A 22,362-nucleotide genomic window follows, 5' to 3' on the forward strand; every position below is an offset into this window, starting at 1 on the left:
ACACCACCACAATTAAAATTGTTATACATATACTTAGATTCAATGGCTTTTCCTAATGTTATGCTGACCCTTCCCCAGCTCCTCTCGGCCCTAAGGTTGGTAGTTTTGTTATAGTGTTGGTGGTAGGGGGGGTTATGGTGTCTTATCAGCATCTCGAGTCCTTTGCCAGGAGGAATATGATGTTCATGTTGGTGGTTTCTTCTTCCTCACTTTAGGATCAACTTGGGGTTGGTTCTGTATGTTTGCTAACATGCTTTATGCCTTTTTCTTTTTTCATTGGTCTGCTGCTCCATGTTATGTGCAAACTTACTATATATGACACCTTTTAGGTATGTTGAAAACTATTTTTGTGTTCGCTTTCTTACTCCTATATCCAGTTTTGTCCAGCTCCAGGTCTGCATTTCTTTATCTGACTATGGGTGAATTGTTTATAGCTGGGGGGTCTCCATTGTCAATCCTGTACCCTATCTCGTATCTCCCATACCTGTACTCATGTACACTGCATCCCATGTCTCACTTTTCAAGGCCTTTGCTAAGATACCAGTCCTGTATTTCTCTGTAGTGCATTATTATAATAGAGTTGTAAAACCTGGGTGGCTCCATACAACGACAAAGAAAAGTAAATCAAATTAGCTGTAGCTAGCTGGTCAATTAGAAAAATTGCTGTTGCAGCTAAACCAAATGTGACAAAGCTGCAGACAGGCCAGGGAAAGCTCAGACAGAGCAAAAGCCTTGACAAGCCTCAGTCCTGAGGCCTTGCAAACTCACTACAAAGCTCGTGGCCTGTCATTAGCGATGGCAATACATATAGTATTGCAGTACATGCAGGGTTGCAGGGTAACGGCATTATCAACACAGCTGATGTTTGGCATATTATATTGGAAGAGCTGGAGGATATGGACGGGTTAAATCACGTGAGAAAACCTGATAGTTCAGTGTAGGAGATTATACTCATATGGACTAATAATAAAATACTTGCTTCTATAATCTGGGACTTTGCCAGTTGCTTTGGAAAGAACAGATGAAGGGAAGGGCTTGTGAGTAATAGTTATTAACAGCAAAAAAGCCACCTGCAAAAGGCATATGTGATCCTAGGATGCGCTGCATATGCTAGTTTAAGTAAGGCTATGAAAAATAAACACTTGCTCACCGAAGGAGCTTCATCTGCAATTGGTTTGTTGGATGCTTGTGTTCAGGAAAGACTTGTTCAGATGTGAGAAATGGAGAACCTGTGTATGAGTTAATTGCATGAGTGCAGACAGAGTTGCTCCAGCAAGCTTGACTTGCACTAGCAGGCATCCAAAGGTCTGCAGAGGACAGCATGAAAACACCTGGGCTGCCAGCTTGGGTATGAAGGAAGCAAGCTGCATGTGCAGGGTCTTGGGTTGGAAGGAGTAAAATTTTTCTCTGGGGCTGTTAGACAAAGCCTGGCACTGCATGAAAGCATCTGTAGTGCTTCAGGACCCAAATTGAAGTGTCTGCATGTGCTGTGCTATGTGGGTACTGGTTTGGGTCTCTGGTAGAGCTGGGATTTGTGTGCTGCAGTCCATAGGAAAGGTATTTCCTAAAAGAGTTGGTACACTTAGTCATGTGGACTGTACTCATCACAGGAAATGAATGATTTAATGAATTAGGTTCAGGAGAGATGAGTGCGATTGTAAAATCAGGTCGGGGTTAGTGCAGGATTTGGATTGGGAGGCTCAAGCTCCGCTCAGAAGGTCCTTTAAAATGCAGCGGTACTGTGCCTCTTTCCTGACTCTCTCTCTCTGGTGCTCAACATGCAATTGAACCCATGGATGTATGGTTGATGAACTCATTAATTTTCTGATCGCCTCCCATATTTAAATTTTCCTTTCATTTTTTACTCCCAAGCAGAGATTGACTGTGAAATCAACTGTAAGACTGAAGTAATTCCTGTGCTTCATTTTTGTTGGGAGAAGCCACTTGCTACAGTGCATCTCGGCTGGGCTTCACTTCTTACCTCACTACACACGTCATGTTTTCCTAACACTCTCTGTTTCAGTGTTTAACCGTCATTAACTACTTCTCTCTTCTCTCATTCCTGTTTTGGTGCTCTTTTCATGGTTATTCACTCTCTTTTTCTGATCTTAGTTCCAGCTTACCGTTTAAACTGTTCTAAACTCTCTTTCTCTCTCTTTGCCTTTTCTCTCTTCTGAAGTTTCCTGGAGCCCCACCCCAAATGTCTCTTTTCTTTCCTTCTCTTTTATTTTTGTCTCTTCCTGTTGGTTGTAAATGCCACTGCCGTTTGTTTAAATGCTGCTGCCTCGCGCTGTTCAGGGGCTGTCATACAGGATTTTAGAAATACTTTCCCTTCATGACACACAATTTACTTGTTACCATTGGTGTAGATAGAAGGCTCATTACAAAAGAAAACAAAACCAGGAGTCGTCCATTTTGCATGTCGTGAAACACTTGTTTTTTTATTGCTATTAACATTTTTGGCAGTTCTTTAAAGCAAAGGTTGAACTGGAAATGTTATCACAGAATCTAATGAAAAGGAAAAATTGTTACCTTCAAATTTGGGGGAAGGGGGGAAGACAAAGGGGTTGGGTTTTTTTTCAGTGGTATATATTGTTTTCAAAACCAAGTCCAGTTTGACAAGTTTTTCTCTTCATCCATCGTCTTAATGGCCAGCTGAAACATTTGCAAGGAAAACTGAAGATTGAACTCAAACGATTACTGATAGGTGGGATTTTCTGGTCTTCTGAAATAATATCTCATATTTGATGGGTACTGTATATAGGCCATAGGGGATGTTTGTAATTTTGTGGAAGCACCTGCCCCTGCTGATCTGTCATGTAAAACAATTATGCAATTTTCTATAATCACACTGGTTACATCAAGTTCGAGGTGTTGGTGTGGTGAGAGGCAAGGCCTCCTTCTGTACAACATGGCTTTTCACTTGTTCCTAATAGCCAAGGCACTTTAGGAAGCAGCCTGGCTCGCTCTGCCGGGGGGAGAGATATATACACACACACACACACACACACACATATATATATATATCTGCAGGTTTACTGTTTGCCTTAGACAACTTGTCAAGTATTTTGGCTATACAGAGACTTGAAGTCTTAGGAAAACATGCTATATTAAGGCTCCGTGTGGTTTTGTTTATAGGGCTTCTGGAACATTTCAGACTCCAAACCCCAGCTATTTTCCCTGCCTGTTTTGCTGAAAATAATGTCGATCATATTTGAATTTGAGTCTCTGTCAACTTAATATAAGGCAGCTTCCCTAGAGACAGTTATCCACGGCGCCCGGTGACTGCCCTCAGCCCGTGGGGGTGTGTGTGACCGCATCCCAGGTCCCTGGGGTGGGCAGCAGGGATGCAGGAGGGAGCCCCAAGCCCACAGCGGGTGTCTCTTGCATGTGGTGACATCCTGTGCCACAAACCCACTGGTGCTGCCTTGCTTGAGGTCCTGACATCCCCAGACAGCATGCTTGGGACCGTGTCTGGAAGTTGTGGAAGTATTTCTCTCTTTCCATATGTTTCCACACAAGCACTTAATACTCCTTCAACGAGGGAGTCTGGTGAGTTGTTTAGATGACAAGAGGTGAGAAGATAAATTCTTGTGAAAATGGGATGTGAGGTGAGGTGCAATGCTACTGGTGGTGAAATTTCGCCAAGGGAAAGGGGCTGAGGGGGGGGAGTTTGGTGTCTTAACAGTGTTGCAACTGTGGTTATGGAGAACCAATTTGAGGTAAGATGAATAAAAAGGCAGGTTGCATATTTATTTTTTTCATTGTTTTATTTATTTATTTATTTATTTCATTTTTTGTAAAATGTGAGAGGCTTTCTAAGTGGAAACATGTAGCAGAAGAACGGGAAAAACAAACCCAAGCTCACACAGGACTCGCGCTCTCTAGCTCTGGGCTGTTTGAGTTCACTGGAGATGCTGGTGGTCCTTTCTTCATGACGGGAAATGCTACTTTCTCTTGAAGTAAACCAAACTAATGACAGCTCTTTCAGACATTTGAATGCCAGGTCTCTTGCAATCTTCACATGAACTTTATTTAAACAAAACTATTAAATTTTCTCATCTGGCTTCTAGCATGATGTTAAAGATGGATACTTAAAAGTCTGTGTGTTTGATATTCCTCTCCTGTTTTCCACGTTAATTACAATTATGTTGCTTTTGAACAAGAGGTTGCCAGCAGGGAATACTGAGGAGTGCTAAATTAAATTCCAAATACACTTTGTTCATGGTGAGAATTATTTCTTCCCTAAGGTTGCTGTGCTCAGCAAAAGGAGCTCAGGTTGCCTCTAAATTCTCTGTAACATCAATTTATTTGAGTTTTTAAGGCCAGCTTAGTGGCTAGCACCTCCGAGTGGTGTCAAGGGCTGGCATAGCATGAATGTCATGGGCCCTGGTTTGAAAAAGGCTGGAGAAGCCTTCCATCTGAGCAACCTCTAGTCCATCGTCTTGGTACCTGGCTGCCTACTAGAGAAGTGTTTCTGGGAAACGGGGAGGTTGCTTATTTTTAACATATGTATTTGTTATGGCCCTGCTTTCCGATAAACTGCCAAAATGAGACAATGCAAATTATAGCAAAGTGAAAAGGAAATATGTGTGTAAGCCATTGAAGTCAGCCAGCTCTGAATGAATTTTGGTGATTGGCTAATAACTGATGCTTCACCACCAAGCAAATGTTTTTAATACCTTTTTATATTTCAATATTTGCTTCCCAAATCCAGATTTTGGGTTCATTAGCATGCTATGGATAGCCTCTAGCTGTGTGTGCAAGTCCTATCTCTGTGCCCATTTTGCATTTCAGGTAATTAGCTTAATTTATATTAGGAAGAGACACTAATTGGAGGGGAAGGAAAAGGTAGGTAGCAACATGCCAATGAAAAGATAATACATCACGTATTACCTATATAAGTTTTCATGAAAGAAGCTCTTTTCAGATGTCAAGTAAGCCTAATAAAAACTTGAACGCTTGCAAGTTGGACAGTGTAGCATTCCCTACTTCGTATGAATGGGTAAGCTGAAACACAAAGGATATGTTATGTTTAGTTTTATACAATAAATCACAGCCAGAGGTCAGGAAAGAAGAAAGAAGTTCCAGGCCCATCAGGAGCCTTGATTGGCTGACAGGTTTCTAGAAGGTGAGCAATAATTACTGAATTTCCTGTGGCAAAACTCATCTGTAACATTAGCGATGTAGATCAGGGATTTGGTACACAGGCCGGAACATAATTGTTAAAAATCTTTGTATTCTCTCTGGAATGAAGATAATTGCCCATTCTGCCAATGGCTAATTACGTTTGACCTGCTTGTGTCTTGTGGCCCTGAAGCAGAGCTTCCCAAAAATGCTGTAGCAACACTCTAGATGGGTTCCTACTTTTTACAGTCTAACCAACCATTTTTTCCTCTCTCTTGTTAATCCCCAGAATGCAACAGCAACAACAGCAACGTCGAATGTTCACAGCTGCCCTCCTGGCACTTGTTTTCATTCTGGCAGCTGTGAGTACCACCGAGGCCGGCAAAAAAGAGAAACCAGGTAAGGTCCAGTGTAACTCAGAGTTACTCCCCGAGATAGATTGCATGTGTGGGAGAATGTCAAATGCTTCTGGTTTTGTTATGAAATTCAGGTCATTCATTAACCTTTTGACATATAGGGTAGGGATTTGTGGCTGTGACATGTTGTTCTGTGTTAAACAGGAAAACAGAAAGTAGTTTCTATGAAAGCTGGCAGCTTGACAGCCCCGGAGACTGGAGTCCTCAGTTTATCACAGAGTGGTTATTGCAAGGCAGCTTAAAATTTGCTCTGGGAATAGATTCGTGCTTGACTTAGGGAGAACTAAACAGGAGTGATGAAAGAGCAGTTATCATGTTGCTCGTTCAGTGTTGTATATGACAATGCTACGCCAATGCTGTGTGATGTGGAAATCCTCTGACAAAGAATTGAACCATATCGCTGCTGCAGATAGACAGCCAGGCATCCAGTGGTAATTGCTTTCTGTCAGTGATGAACTCAGACCTCATTATAGGAGAGACAGGCCTGGGGTGGAAAATTCACATCTATCAAACCCAGTTTTGACATTTTTTAAGGAACACATCTTTTGGTGTTTTTCTTAAGGTCTTACTGTTTATAGGCTACTTACACACCAGTTTATATGACCTGTGAGTCTATCAGAATTAGTGTGCCCATTAAAAAAAAAGGTGTTTCTAACCGTTGTGGCTGTATGGAAATATGAGAAAATGTGAATGTAAATATACAAGAGATAGAAGGAAAATAATTTTATATAACGTTCTTTAAAGTTACTTGTAATGTTTGGGGGCCCTAATTAACTATTTTTGTGAACCCTTGGGTTTGATAACTGTTGTGGTTTAGCCCCAGCCGGCAACTAAGCACCACGCAGCCACTCGCTCACTCCCCCCTGGTGGGATGGGGGAGAGAACGAGCGGCTGCGTGGTGCTTAGTTGCCGTCTTTTTCTCTTCAGACTTTGGTTTAAGGATTTAAATGACATTATGATCCTTACTTTTGTCCCTGAGCAGCAAACCCACCTGTATTAACAGCATTTCGAGTACACTTCTCCATGTAGTTTTTTCTTCATCTTTGGAGTTTTGGTCATATTCTGTCATAAAATGTGACATGGTATACCAAGTGAAAAGTTTGTATCTCGCAGCTGTTCCCTGGAAGTGCTCAAATCCTCTGATACACAACATCAACACATACATTTCTAATCTGTATAGTGTGTAGTGCTTCACTTGAAACTGAAAATATTTGCATGCCATCAGCTACTGGAGACAGAGGGGTGTCCTTTCTGAGTGAGCCCTCCTGCATGTTTTGGTCAGTGATCCCTGAGGGTTTCTAGATGATTCCCCATTCTGAAGATGAGAGTCCACTCCAGAATATCTATGTGCACGAGTAGACATGGTAGTGGGACTGAATTTGAATGATCCACCCTGCTTTGGAGTCAGAGGCTGACCTGTCTCTGCAGAACTGTGAAGAGGATGCCAGACCCTTTGCTTTTGAAGCAGTTGTTTTATGAATGTCTTCCTTATTCACCCTTTCAGGTGCTGTGACTGTTTAGTGATGTTTAGGGAACTTCTCCATAGGCTCTGGGTACTGACTGCTTCTCTTGCTTGGGTTTGGTTCCTTGTCTTCATCCAGAGAAAAAGGCAAAGAAGTCTGACTGTGGGGAATGGCAGTGGAGCGTCTGTGTGCCCACCAGTGGTGACTGTGGCCTGGGGACGCGTGAGGGCACTCGCACTGGAGCTGAGTGCAAACAAACCACCAAGACTCAGAAGTGTAAGATTCCCTGCAACTGGAAGAAGCAATTTGGAGGTAAGCATCACTCTCTCAAGGGATTTGCTTTGGTTTTTACTTAAGTGTGGAGCAGGAAGCCTGTATTTTCTGCTTAGCCCCTTGGTGAAAGGGCTTTCAAGTTCAGTATTTCAAGTTCATCGCAGCTGGAACACGTAAGGCATCAGAAGGCAGCTTCTTCAGAGCAAAGCAGCTCCTCTGTAGAGAGTCCATATAACCGACTTATTGTAAACTTATTCTTCCAGCAGCATGTTTAAATCTGCTCTCCTGTGGTGTACAACCATATATAAGGCAGCAATGTAAGTGTCACGCGTTCTCTCACAGCTGTGAACCTCTCCGATGGTTACCACAGGCTTTATGTGACCTTGCGATGTGTAATTTGCAGCATGGAGCATGGGTGGCTACCAGTGTGTGCACTGAAAGGAGTGAATGAAGACCAGTGTATTTCATCTATATTATTCAGTTCAGAAGGTTCATCTATAACAGTTCAGAAAGATACGTCAGATCTGTCCTGGACAAGATGTCTGTCCAGGACTCAGATCTGATTACTCTTGCAAACTTGTTTTATTTCTAGTAAACAGCTTTCATGGCTTTGACATCATTATAACCTTACCAAGGCAATCAGTGCAGCAGTTGCAGACTGGACAAGTTCATAGTTGCACATACGTTCTTGAAACTATTCAATCCTTATTTGGTAACCTTTGACATCACACAAATGGAGGAACAGCCATATCGAATGTGAATGACATTTCCCACTGCTGTTTTTTCTTTCTTTTTTTATTTATTTATTGTGTATCTTCATAGTTGAATGTATTTTCCTTTATATGACAATAATGCAATATCCATGCAAAAGCAAGAGGATTCAATTTTAAAGCATTCTGGGGCAAGGGGGACTGCAATTATCACTGCTAATCATCTTTAATTTTTTCTTGGGATTCCTTTCTTCAGTTGCATGATCCTTTTGTCTACGAGCACTGGCTGTCTGTGATATCCTATTAGACTCATAGCATTTTTGTTTTCACACTCAGTCATTCTGTTTTAAAAATTGCTATTTATTTACTCGTTGCAGCGGAGTGCAAATACCAGTTCCAGGCTTGGGGAGAATGTGACTTGAATACTGCCTTGAAGACTCGAACCGGGAACCTAAAGAGAGCCCTTCATAATGCTGACTGCCAGAAGACTGTCACAATCTCAAAGCCCTGTGGGAAGCTTACCAAACCCAAACCTCAAGGTAAATTCCATTTGCTGAAAGATGCACACTAGTTCATTTAAATCACTGCATTTGTAGTGTCCTGCATGCTTCAGTGGGAACACAGCAGTACAGGAGATTGTACTTTCATGGCCTTTCCTCAGTTCTGCACTGCTCCTACCTCCCAGCAGTCAGGCAGACGAATATTCCTGTCCTGAGTTGTGTAGTCAAGGCAGTCTCACACACAAGAGGTGAGCTGAAGATTAGAGCTCCAATATTAACCTTAGACCACCTGTACCGCTACCAGTTTGCTTATGCTCACTAGACCTCCAGGGTACAGATGCTTTTCATAACTCACCTGTTGATGGGAACAGACCAATTATAGCATACAAAAACATCTCTCAATAAAGACGCCTTTTGTATAGTTTTTTTTTTGTATCAAATAATGACTAGTTGAAAAAGGGACTGCTTTCCTTCTGTACAGGTAGTATTGAAGGGATGTTCTGCTCGTTGCATGTTGAAAAGAGGGTATGTGGATGTCTTGCACTCTTGGGGTTGTATATTCTTTATTCAGAGATAGCAGGAAGGAGAGTACAGAATGTATATGTCTTATTTAAATGTGAGTGACAGTGTAATTCCTGGTACGCAGAAAGGCATATGCCCTGCATTTGTGTTTCCAGGTGTCCCTTAGACAAACTTATTTTCTTTCTCACCATTAAAGCCTTTTAATGTACTCTTTTGTTGGAGTAGCAGGTGTTATGTGTGTAGGATGATTTATAGTGGAAGCTAAAACTGTGAGATCTTGTTTGAGATACAGAAGTAATGTGTTTTAAGTGGATTATACAAGCTATGCTACCCTGGCATTTGTTTGCTTAAAACCATCTAGGTTTAATACATTCCAGGCTCTGAATGCTTGGATAATTACAAAAATAAATGTGATTAGGAATGACAGGTGCAACCTGGACCAGCAGTTTTCAAGTTGTGGATGGTGGTGCACCATTGATCTGAGGGGTACCTGCAGGTGGCCTGCTCTGCTTGTGTAACCAAAGACGTGTCTGATGAGGTTGCAGATGCTTTCTGTGTGTGTGCATGCATCCATCTGCTTTGCAGTCAGTACAGCTGTAACTGGTCTTCCTCGCACACCATCCGTGGAGTTACCAGATAAGCACTAAGCCTAGAACCTGTCTAGATAATGACAAGCCGTGAAGTAGAAAGGATACAACTAGATTTTGAGAGACCAGCTGAGTTGGTTGAGTTGGCAGCAATAAATATCTTCATTTGGGGATAGAAGCGGCTGGGTGGGAATGCAGGAAGGGCTTTGAACTGTGTGATTTTATCGTTTATTAGTTTGGGGAAAAGGACTCTTTTTTTTGTTTGTTTTTGAGTAAGTTTCCATGCCTAGGTGGCATTTGGGAGTTTATTGAATGAAGTTTCCTATTGTGCTGCCGGAATGCCTCTGCTGCTTGAGGCACTAGTAGCCCTCTGCCTTGTTCTGCTCCCGCTGAGTCAGTATATTCTATCAGTGGTTGTCGGAAGAGGGGAGAGGGAGACAAAGCAGAGTGTTGATGCAGCATCCATTTGCGACAGCAGCGCTGTTGGGTGGTACAGGGTCATTTTCAAGTTACAGTTTTAAAGGCAGAGCTTGTGAAATTCCTGGATTGGAGTTAACTTAACTGATTCTAGATATGAGTGAGTTATAGGTGAGACTGAAACTCAGATTGGGACTGACTGAAACAGACATAGTTATGTGGTTTGACTTAATTAGGAAACCTGACTTCATTTGATTTGAAGGCATGCAAAAGGAGAAATGGGTACAGACGTAAGTTTGTGATCATAATAACTGTAGGAAGAAATTCTGCTCTCCTGATTTGCGTTAGAAATCTCACGGCATCTTCCTGCATGCCACCTGCTCGTTCATCTGCTGTTGGCATTAGTAGGAGCAACACACATGGAAGTCACACGCTTGCAGCCTGCCTGGGCCCTGAGCTAAAGATAAGAAATCCATATTGCAGATCTGTGGGCATAACTACCTAGGAGCTCCACTGGACAGTATGTTGGCAGCAGCAGGATGAACTAGAGTAAGAAATTAGGTCAAGCAGATTAGTACTGTGTGAAATGTTGTGCCCTACTGAACTTTATTTCTGAATTAAAAATCTGAGCACTGACATGTTAGCTGGAATCAGAGTATTTGTTTTCTTCCTGAGGTGAAGGAAATTACAGGTTGGAGGTAAGTCCCCACCCACACCTAGATAAAGGAAAAATTAAACTGTATTCAATCTGTAGTTAGAATAAGACCCAATTTAATTCTTTGGAGGCAAGGAGTAAGATCTAGTTTATTGTCTGAGCACTTGGAATGGACTGCAGGTACATAATTAGGCTCCCTTTTCACCCATAGCTTCACATCAATGGCTCAAGACTACAAGAGAAAAAGCATTTGATACATTATCTAGAAGCAGCAATCTTTTTCTGAGGCATAGTGTTGCATAAGGTCTGTATTGATATGCAGCTAGACCTGTAAATGCTGATCAAGTGCTGTACATTCCTGCTGTGATTGCCTGGAGTAGCAGGGCAGTGGCTCTCTGGCATTTGGGAGCTCTGGCAGCAGAATAGTAAGTGAGGGGCTTATTGATTACAGGAATCTGTTCTACTGCTAAACAGTTACCTTTCTGACTGGTGTGTGCTTCAAGAGCTGCATCACTGAATACATCTCTGACAGCAATAGGTGGCGAGTACCAAAAGCAGATGTGAACTGAGTGAGAATATTGCACTGAAAAATACTAGTGTATTCAGAAACAGGGTTGTTCTCATGATTTTCCTGACTAACCGCCTTTCCTGTGCCCTGAAATTTTCCTTCTGTTAGGTGGTATCTGTAACCTCTCCATTACATCACTTTTCCTTTTGATTCCATATTGTAAATGGGGTGAGTAAAAGCCCCTATTTAGCTTCTCCAATCAATTGTAGTTTTATATATCTTCTGTGTCTTTTTGTCACTTGCCATCTTTTAAAGCTAAAACTTCTGACTTAGGTATTTCGTTGAATAACAATTTATCCACGGTAAGAATACTCTATGCTGGACTTACCTAAATTCCTTCTATTATTGCTAAATAATTTCTGAGATGAAGAGACTGGACTGTACACAGTAGTCCAAGCATGTACTCTACAGGTTTGTGTTGAAAAAGAAAATATCATTGTAATACTTCCTTTATTGTTCATTACACCCACTAAATAACCTAAATATGTTTTTCTTTTGATCACTGCTTGCATGTGGAGCAGATATCTTTATCTGAGACCTTCACAATTGTCCCTAACTCTTATATATTTTTTTTTAAAGTTAATTAATGTGGTTAGTTAAGAACCCAAGAAGGTGTGTGGGTAAGGCAGATTATTTAATCTAGGCTTGCCCAATGAAGTACTGTGTATCACATTTCACCTCACACATTTCTTTAGTGCAGCTTGGTGTCTGAAGTTCCTCCTCATCTTATCTGTTCTTTGAGAAAAATTGCAAATAAATTGATGTCATCTGTAACTTCTGGTCTCCTGTTGCTTATCCACCTTTCCAGCTCATGAACATGCAGCAGCTTTGCTGGTGGGATGAATCCTGTGTCTCTCTCCTCTCACATAACTATTTGGAAGATGACTGCTGTTTCACAGAAATTTGATCTATGCTTAACAGAAAGGAAAATTGTACCTGCAGAAAAATCCCAAGGGTTATAATTTTGCACATTTGCTGATAAAGTATATTTTGGTTTTCCAGGAACTTCTATGAGCTGTGGCAAAACTTCTGCTAAATTAAACCAGGAGATACTCATTAACCTTGTGAATCAATGCCTGCCTCATAAACTGATGATCTAAGTGTTCTTATGGATTTGGTTTATCACTTGTCAGCATTCATGGAAAAGCCTTAAAATCTTTTTGAAGCACTCTCATTGGTCTGGAAACTAAAAAATAATAATAATAATTTTTTTAAAAGTTGTATTTTTTCCTTATTAGCAACTGCTCTGTCTCAGTATTTTTTCTTTTGAGCAGCAGACTCTAAGTATGGATTGTAGTCTGCGACACTTGGACATTTTGGAGCTCACTGCTTGCAAGAGGAGAATTACTAGAGAAACTCTGCTGGATATAATATTTAAGGAGGAGAGCAGATTATGAATCAGGAATTAGAATTTTATCTGGATTTCTGACAAGCTCTTTTCACCATAGCTTTGCTGAGGTGTTCTGAGATTGGAAGACAATAGCTTGGTCTTGGGCTGCTGCGCTAAAGTATAGTTAACCAAGGATAAAAACTGTCATCTGTTCTTGAATATTATGCATTTGGACAGAGAGGTTGTCAGCAACGTGACAGTGATATCCCCGACACCATGGTTTGTGTATTTAGTACACAAATGAGGTCATGAGAAAGCCTGTCACGAAGGCTGGAAAAGATGAAAGGATAATTTTTATCACAAAATCCCAGCGGAGGCAGCCACCTCTCCTCTAGCACACACAATTGCATATTCTAATCATTCTCTGCAAGGCTGGGGATGTTCAAGGTCTCCCTAAACTATCTTGACAGATGTGAAAGACTCAGGCACTTCTGTTGAGTGGCTGCTATAATGGCCAACTTGCACTGAAGAGCAGAAAACGCTTCCGACATACTCCATCTGGCCTACTTCACGGCCACCCAAACTTGATTGATGGTTATTTGGGTTCCAGCCAGCCAGAAAGTAAAAGAATGGGGTATTGTCAGGATTCAGGAAACATTTTGCTTTAACTGCTGAGAGAGGAGGAATTTATTTTTATTGAGCTGGGTTGCCCGATAGGCTTTATTTCTTTTCTCACTCTTTCTGTCACTCTCATTCTTCCTCTCTCCCCATATCTCTTGTACTTTTAGCTATTTATTCTCCTGATTAAGATAAAATTAAATAGAATAAGCAGTCTGTCTGCTCTTTCTGCAATGTACCCTTCATTTTTTGAATTATGCTCCTTTTTTCTCTGATAACTTTTTCACCCAGCTGTGTTTAGTTCTTTTTAATAAATCTCCCTTCTCAACTTTTAATCAATTTACAGTATATCTGATCGATGTGTTACTTTATCCTGGCTCAGCTCAGTCCTTGCCACATAGGAAAACAATTCCAACTAAGGTTGGCAAACATTAACACTGCTTACACCACTGTTGTCTTTAATAATTGGGATGGCATCCAAAGATCACATCCTCCAACACGCTGTGTTTGGAAAGGTTTCTCACATGAAGGCAAGACCTACCCGAGTTGTTAATGGCTGTAATCTCTTTCCTGTAAGCCAGATCAGGTGTAGCATTTGAGAGTCTACCAAGGTGTCAGTGCAGTTCCCTGTGTTTGGCACGGTGAGTGTGCTACCACAGTGGAGGAAAGACTACGCTCCTTGCTCCTTGTGTTTTTAATAATTTCGTATCATTTGAAGAGCTTTACTTAAGAGTTTAGTGCAATATAAATAATCTGCACTACATTGTTTCTTTTATCTAGCAATCTTTACAGGTAGCAATTAGCTAATCCTCCTATCACTCCTTGGAGCTGAGGAAGTACAATTTAAAGAAAAGCAATAATTGAAAGTCAGAGAGGCTAAATGATTTTCCAGGTTACACAGTATCAGTGGCAGGTCCAGGCACTCAGCTAGGATCTGTTGACTCTTGGCTCCATGCTCTGACGAGTAGCAGCTTCTCCCTTTTTTCCTAGTCTGCAATTACAATTATCAGAATGTGATGATTTACTTCAAGGTGAGTGTCTAAACTACAGTCTTTAACTAGGGTCTTTGGTTTTGACATTAGTAATCTCAGTGGAGTTAAGACAGTGTTTGACACTGATTTACCTTGTGTCCTCTTAGGGAGCTTGGTGTCAAAACATAGAGCTGGACTTCTGTTAATGAGCAGGCATATCCCCATCCTTACTTTGGTACCAGCAGCAGAAAACAACATGTGGGTTTTGAGCACTACAGTGGCAGCCTTGATTTCTACCTGCAGAGAGGACGTCTTATTCACAGTGCACTGCCAGGGCAGACTGACTGCGCTTTGGCAGGTTGACTTGGCTGCTGGCTGTTGCAAGGAGCTGACAGTGATGTCTGAATAAATTGCTCACTTGGTAAGCAGCTATTCCTTGCTCAAACAAACTGGGTGCTGCATGACAAAAATGACCACCTGTGGCCCACTCCATTTTGCTTGCTGGGCAATCTGCTTTGTCTGGGGTGCCCTTCCTCAACTTTGCCTTTGTGCAGCAACAAGATGTCTGCTTCTAAAGAGTAGGTGGAGGGGACACGGGGAGAAGAAATGACTTGTTAGGACTGTGATTTTCTTTTGTTTGAAAGATGCTGGTGTCTCCTGTTTTGGCATCACACTCGTGCTGTATCTCCCTCTGTAGGTTTCAGAATTCCTCATCTTTAATGTAACTCATTAGTCGTGCAGGCATGCAGCTAGCGTAACAATTAGTATTACAGGAGGCAGAATAATAGGATCTGCTCAAACTAATTAGATATAAAAATGAGGGATTTTCTCATATTAAGAAACAGCTGTGATAGTTAAACAAAAACCTGAAAGGCAAAACTGGAAGTTTTTTCTCTTGCTCTAAAGGATGAGGCAGGTTTATTGAAGAATGGCCTCTGGCACTGACCGGGAGCCTGCAGTGAAATACAGTGATCTGAGCTCTGCGGGGCAGACACTGGCAGTGGATGCCCAGTGGGAACAGCATAGCTGGCTGTTGTTATTGTTGCTATCATCATGATTATTTGTATTGCATGAGTGCCCAGAGGCCCCAGCTGAAAAAGGGTGCCATTGTACTAAGCACTGCATAAACATTGTGAGAGGCATTTTGCCATGAATAATTTATGCCTTATGGAGCTGAGAAATGTGAAAACTGAGAGAAGAAACAGTGGTCCAGAGGGGTGAGACTGGGTACTAAATGCTTGGTTGTGTTTCCCCATGCCCCTGCTAGTCTAAGGACAAGGCTTGTTATTTCAAGATGAAGTAAAACTCACTGGAAACTTAGGCTCTGAGACACATCTCTGTGATTTGGCTCCTGCTGCCATAGCATGAGGAAATACGATTTTTCTCAACTTAAGCGGGAGCAAGAGTAAGCCATATAAGAAAAATAAACACAATGATGGTTACAGTGTGGACCAGCCTCAAGCTGCTAGTAAGCTGACAGTGCAGCCCATAACTAATAAAGTTTGGATGTATTTTAATTGTGTTTTTTCTGCTTCCATTTCCTTATGTTTCTTGGAGGCTTTGCACTGTAGTCTCCCTTCAGACTGCTTTTGTATCTTTGAAAAATTACACTGTTTGGATAAATAATTTGAATGCATCGTCAGATCATAACATAATATCAATCTGATTGTCAATAGCCCTGATTCCAGGGAGCAGGAAATGCTTGTAGGAGAGGGAGAAAGAGAAATATTTTTTTTTAAAAGGAAGTATTTATCAATTTTTAGTTGTTCTGCAGCTTTTACAGGTGTTTTTGAAAGGAAAAGGTTGGGACTTTTCGTGGGAAACCTAGACCTCCATGTTTTCTCACCCCCTGGTTTGTATTTCAGATTTTTTTTTTTCCTGTGCTGCTCCAAAAGATGAAAAACTGGATGTGACAAATGTTCTTGTTTAACCCTCTTGCACTTGCAGGATTTTCTTTTAGGGTTTAATACAGACCTTTGTGGGTGAAAGTTTAAATAGCCTTGTGTGTGCCAAATCTGTTACATGCTCATTGTCTCACTTTCCTGGCTTGCAAGAGTAGTCCAGCCTCCTTGGCATTAGTCAGTGCCCTTGAGCTGTGAAAATGCCTGAAGCTGTGGGACTTGCTGTGATAAAGATATGCCATCAGCAAATGTTTACACTCATTACTGTTCCCAGCAGTGAAACGGAGAGAAAGTTCTGTTCCTTCCTTTCTGCCCTTTCCTTTCCTTTTCTACTTCTTCACTTCCTTTCCTACTTCTTCACTTCCTTTCCTTTCAAGTGCTTTTTCCCTTTCTTTATCCCTCCATCTCATTTTCCATGTCACCATCTCTCTATCTTTTCTTCTATCTGTGCTTACTCTGAAAGTTTTGCAGGCCACTTTTCAGAGTGTGGAGCACAGATCAAAGCAAAGCCCGTGTCCTTTCCCCTGAGTGTAGATCCCGTCCGGGGCAGATGCAGAAAGTACGATGGAGAAATGCGTGTGCCTGGTTTTCAAAAATGAACTAAATAAAATGGGGTCTCTATTCACAGTAAATCACAAATAACTTTCTGCTAAATAGCTGTTTACTGATCTCAGTTTGACATATAAACTGCCTCAATGTGTGATCTTTCTGCTTCTCTGTGGATACAGGTAAATGCCGGACTCCAGCTGGATTATTAATACTTTTTGTTTTCAGCAGTCTCCTGCAGACATGTGAATGCAGAGAGCGAGCTCTGAATGTATCAGTCTGTGCCTGCACCTGTCTCGCTGGCATTAAGAGGGATCTTGTGTACAGCATAGGCAGTGGGCTGAAGAGCCAGCTGGGACTGGGTCCCTCTTGTGCTAAGCGTAGAACATGACAAAGAACAGTAAGAAAGTCCATACCCTACAGAAGCAGCAGTACAAATGTACAAGAGGCAGATGAGAAGAAGCAGCAAATAGAAGAGCAAAGTGAGCTGCTTCTGGAAATCACTTTCCAATTAGGGAGACACCTTCAGCAGTCTCCAGTTGCAAAACAAGCTTCACTTGAAAAGTTTATCCATTGCAATCTCCTGCATGTTTACTCTTAAGGCTTTAACGTCTTAGATACATGTGACCCAGACTTGAAAATGAAAATGAGATTAAACTTTCCTGATCTTTGTCTTTGGGCAATTAGGCCATCTAGCAAAATCAGAAAAAGCATGTGTCTCTGTGTAGGCAATTTTGAAACTTTTTCTCCTAAATCTTTGAGTGAAGGAAATCACCAAAATTAAACCTTTCTGATGAAAATCTTTGATTTCAACAAATTACCTCTTAAAAAAAAGCTTCCTGTCATTCCTGATGAGTTTTATGTAAGGATGTTAAAAGTGAATGTTTTTTAGGTCGTACATCCAAATGTCAGGTTCCGGCAATGACTTCTGACTGTCTAAGATCATTTCAGAGCTTTGTGGATCGCTTTAGAATAAGTTGGATTAATTTTTTCCTGCATTTATTTCTTCTTGCAATTCCATTGAGAAAGAAAATGAGTGAAATTTTCCATGAGTGGTTCTTTGGTCTGTTTCTTTGTCAGATACATTAGTGTTTGTTACAGGCATAAATCTACCTGTTCCCCATTCATAACACACATTGCAGCGTGCCTTCCTGGCTTATACAGTGCAGCTCCACCCTTTAGGTTTGAATTGGGTCCGTCTTGTGTTCAAGTGGGAACAAATCCAAGTCTATCCAAAATGGAAATTTAGCAAAGTGAGAAGCAGAACAAAACCTGCTGGAGAGGAGTGATTGGAAAAGTGGAGGAATTGAGAAACACTTACAGACAACTAGAGAAAGTCATTAAACAGCACAGAGCTAATGTATAGGGGATATAATCAATTGTAATATATTAATGAAGTAAAAGTAACAGCAAGGTCATTGATTCATTGGAGAGTTACCTTCTACTTCTGTTTAGCTGGCGGAGTATTGCTTTTTTTCCATCCAGTAGAACTGTGTGTTGCTCAAAGAGCCTTTTCAGAATTTGTTTTAGAACAAAATTGCTATCGTAATACAGTTTTTCTTTCTTAAACTCATTTGGAATACATAAATGCTTTATATAAGGCAGGCAAATAGAAGAAAAAGGAATTAGATGGCCATGAAAGGTTCTCTTTCTCTAGAAGCAGAATAAATACCTTATTTAAAGGGTATTTCAGAAATCAAGGGATTTCTTTCTACAATCATGGAAATCACAAGATAGTATAGTTCCTGTTCCTAGAGAGCAGGATGAAGCCCTTCAGGTGAGGTTCTTTTCACCAAGGGATAAAATTCTTGGCTTCATCAAAGTCAAGACTGTTTCCTTCCACATCGGTTGGCATTTGATCCCCAAAATTCAGAATTGCCCTGCACCCAATGGCACCATTGCCCTGCACCACCATAGCAACCAGGTGCTTTGGAAGATTTTCCCTAAGGAGAGGTAGAGAGCCCTTTAGAAAACCTGCCTTCCTCTGTACTCAGTGGCACTTAGTGCTAGTTCCTGGGAAAACTGTCCCCTGAACACCTGGTGTTGAAATTCTTTGCTCTCACCTTCCATCAGCACAGCTTTTGCTATTTCAAATGATTTATATTGCTTTTGGGGACACTGCTTGACTTTTATATATAGGAGTTCAAAAGTGCCGTGAGTGAATTGTTACCTTCTTCTCAACAAATGAAAATAAATACCTGCAAATCTTGGCTTACAAAGCTTGGCTTCCATTAAAATGTAATTACCTCCCTTTTGTGCCGTATACATTAAGAGCGGCTTCAAATGGTATGTGGCTCCTGTTTGACATAATTACTTTCCTTTGCTGCTTGCATAGTAAGAATGAGGCTCTAGCATAAAGAAAACTGTTTAAAGAGGGCTGCTGCCGTTCCAAATTGCATAGAGAAAGTTCTGCATATCAAATTAATTTGTTTACTCGGTAAGATCCTCAGTGGAATTTTTGTTACTGGTCATCATGGACCCACAGAAGTGGGTCCAGTGCTAATCCATGATCACACAGCTTTTAATCCTGTGAATAATTCTTAGGCATACAACTATTCATAGGTTATTCAGGTGATAAATGATTAGATAATCCAGTGTGTGTGCATTGACACAGTTTGCTCTTGCAGGGCTGTTTGTACAACGCTACATGGGTGTTTTTTATCTTGCTGGAGGTGCTCTGGGTTCCAGGGGGGAGTGGCATGGCTGTGCAGTGCTTGGTTGCTGTGCCCTGCAGGGACTGCCAGGTATTCTGAATTTGCTCTCTGTGTGTGCCCTGGTCCAGGATCCTGGCCTCCATCTGAGCAAGAGCACCGCTAGGCAGCCTCTCACTGTGGGCTAAGAGGGAAGGAGGAAAGTGTATCCTGTCAAACAGACACAAAAATTGAGGACTGTTTTGTCATCCTTATTAATATTCTGGAGCATACGTAGCTCACTCTTCTGGTACTGGCCAGGATGCACAGGGATGATAAAGCTAAGTATTTCCTTGAGGTGAAGGAAGCCCAGTCCGGAGTGGAGAAGGCATAGCTCCTGCTGCTGCTTTCCTCAGCGTGGCTGTGTGCTGAGCCACGCTGGAGGTGGAAGGACAGTTTGGCTGGGGCACTAACACACAGTGCACTTGGAACAGTAGGCAAACAGCTACCCCGTCCGTTCCCTCCACTGCACAGCCGGCTCCTCAAGTGTTGAGAGACAGCGAGAGACAGCACACACTCCCACCTCAGTGCTGACCCTGGTATTGGTAGGATAAATAACTTTGATAAGGCACATAATGTATTAAAACTAATGTATTTAACTGTAAATATCAAACATATTTACATAACTTTCATAAAGTTTTATATTGAGATGTTCCAGTTTGTGGCCCGCAAGCCACATGTGGCCTGGAGGATAATTCTGTCACAGTTAGGCACTTAGCCCGGCTGAGCAGGTCCCTGAACTGGCCAAAGTCTGCTCTCCTGAAAACCAGGGTTCTCATCCTGCTTTTTGCTTTGCTCCTTCCACTCTGGATCCTGAACTCCACTATAGGTAGCTCATAGAGATACCTCCGACTGGTGTCTGGCTCAGCACCGAAAAGACTAGACCCCCTAGCTTTAAAGCAAATGGTGCAGTGAATAGATTCAGAGTAAAATTCTGCGTGAGCTGGTGTGAACCTGGATTTCATCTGGCCAGGTCATCTCGTCATAGTGGCTGTTGATATTATTGGTAGCACTTGTCTGCAGCAAACACATTCCCTGTAGCCAATGCACAGGTGATGCACAGATCTGTGGCTCTGTCTTTGCAAATATTGCATATTAATGCAATTGCATTAATATTGCATATTGCATATTAATGCAGGTAGGTGAAGTGAAGGAGGCTGCTGTTGACCCAGGGTGCTCGCAGATGGCAGTGTCCTGCTCAGGGCAGGCCCTGTTCACCCTGTTGCTTTTCTTGCTTCCTTCTGGCTCAGTGGTGAATGTCGTTGAGATCAAGGTGCTTTGCAGTGCCAGTGAGATGTGGAGGGCAGGATGGTGGCTTCTCCATCGTAAAGGCTGTTTCAGTGGGCACTGCTTGATGGGTTACTATAATTTCTGATGGCAGGCTGGGACCACATTAAGAGGCCTGTAGGAAATGGCTGAACCGAAGGTCTTGCATCCAGTCTTCGCTAAGCTGAATTGAATTTTGATAATTTTCCTGTATGGAATAGGAATCTGAATGGGATTATTGGAGACAGTGTATCCAGGGGATCTTTCCCTCACTTAACTGGTAGATGCCTACAGCTGGTGCTGGGGCATGGGACTGCTGAGCTTTCAGGTAACTGGCATTGTACTCTCAACTGGTCAGGGCTTTTGAGCATGGTGTCATTGCTGGTACTGCTGGCATGGTGACCCTTTCAGTCAAGCCTGGCTACCCTAGGAAGGGAAGCATTGGCAGACCAAGCGATCAGGGTGACATGGACCCCAGTGTGGCTGTGTGAGCTGACTAGGTAGCATGTCATAAACGTTGAAGTAGTAGTGTAGGGTGAACAGAGATGAGGACAATGAAAGCCTGAATGACACAGATGCAAAGAGTAGGACTGAGCAATGAAAAAACATGAACAAAGTACATCTTAAAGCAACTTTATACTTTGTTAGCTGTGGATATACTGTAATCTGTAGCTTGAGCATAGTCAAAACAGGTGGAGGGCAGCTGTAGACAGACTTGTGCATGAGAGTATGGACAGCAACATTTTCATTGGTCAGTACCTGGGTATTGGTGTCTGTGGTAGGATGTTAAGAGCCTAAGGACTGGGAAATATTTGAGCAGTTTTCTTTTTTTCTTTTTTTTATATTGCCGCAACTCTGGGGGTGCATGTTGTTTCATGGAGCAAATGTGCTTTGCTTCAATACAGCTTACCTGTCTGAACGATTAAGCTGTGGTGGTGTCAGTACCTTTACTGTGAGAGGAATTACATCCCACACATGAGGGTTTTACTCTGCTGAGACACGAAGCAGAATCACTTGTCTTTGTAGATAGATGGGTTTAGCAGTTTAGGTGATATGCAGATTATCACAAGGTAGACAACAGGGAGGACTGAGCTTTTGCTAACAGGAGCTGATATAGACCCACAGGGGCCAAGTGCAAATGAATAAACAGTGGGTTGTCTGGTACCTCAAGTCAAGTGAGGATGGGGACCTGATGTGATCATACGACTCCAGACCAAAACCTTCTCCTGGTGGTGACTTCACCCCTACCATGAACTGCACATACTCTTCAGTAGAGTCCTGTTGGTGATCTGGCCACATTCATGTCTCCTTTGCTTTTAGTAAATTTAGTTGAAGTCTGCAGAGTGCCTTTCTGCTTGTGCTGGGTCTGAATAGATCTTACAGATTCCAGTGCTGGTCTGATTGACAAAATGCTGCTGTTTCTTTCAGTGAAAGCGGCGTTGGGGGAGAAGAGAGAGTGCGAGAGAGAGAGCGCAATGAATACAGAATCCAGGAGGGTCAGTGATACAGAGGGAAAATTAGAGGAAGAGGGGGACGTGAGTAAAAGAGGATAGGAGGGGAGACAGCAAATTTGTAGGGGGGGGGGAAACTTTAGCTGAAAGCAAATTTGCTATTAACTTAATGAAAAATGACATTTTGGAATGACAGTTTGTAAAATAGTGCCAGATTCTGTGAATGGCTCTGGACCACAGGCATGCATACAAACACGGACACGCATACAAAGGTGGGGAAATAAAAGTAGAATATTAATAAAAAAAAATCATGTTCACATTTTCAGACTAAAACAAATTACTTGTTTTTTT

General features: G+C 41.9%; 1 protein-coding gene across 1 annotated transcript in view; it reads left to right on the forward strand.

The window, feature by feature from the left end:
- The window catches only part of PTN (pleiotrophin), a 79,681-nt gene that overhangs the window by 49,611 nt on the left and 7,708 nt on the right, over nt 1-22,362 (forward strand). Inside the window, exons 2-4 of the mRNA XM_072872275.1 lie at nt 5,417-5,526; nt 7,145-7,318; nt 8,367-8,528. Coding sequence (XP_072728376.1) covers nt 5,418-5,526; nt 7,145-7,318; nt 8,367-8,528 — 445 coding nt within the window. The 5' untranslated portion in view covers nt 5,417. The remainder of the gene's footprint in view (nt 1-5,416; nt 5,527-7,144; nt 7,319-8,366; nt 8,529-22,362) is intronic.

This window comes from Ciconia boyciana, chromosome 1 (genome assembly GCF_034638445.1).
Source record: "Ciconia boyciana chromosome 1, ASM3463844v1, whole genome shotgun sequence".
Classification (NCBI taxonomy): domain Eukaryota; kingdom Metazoa; phylum Chordata; class Aves; order Ciconiiformes; family Ciconiidae; genus Ciconia; species Ciconia boyciana.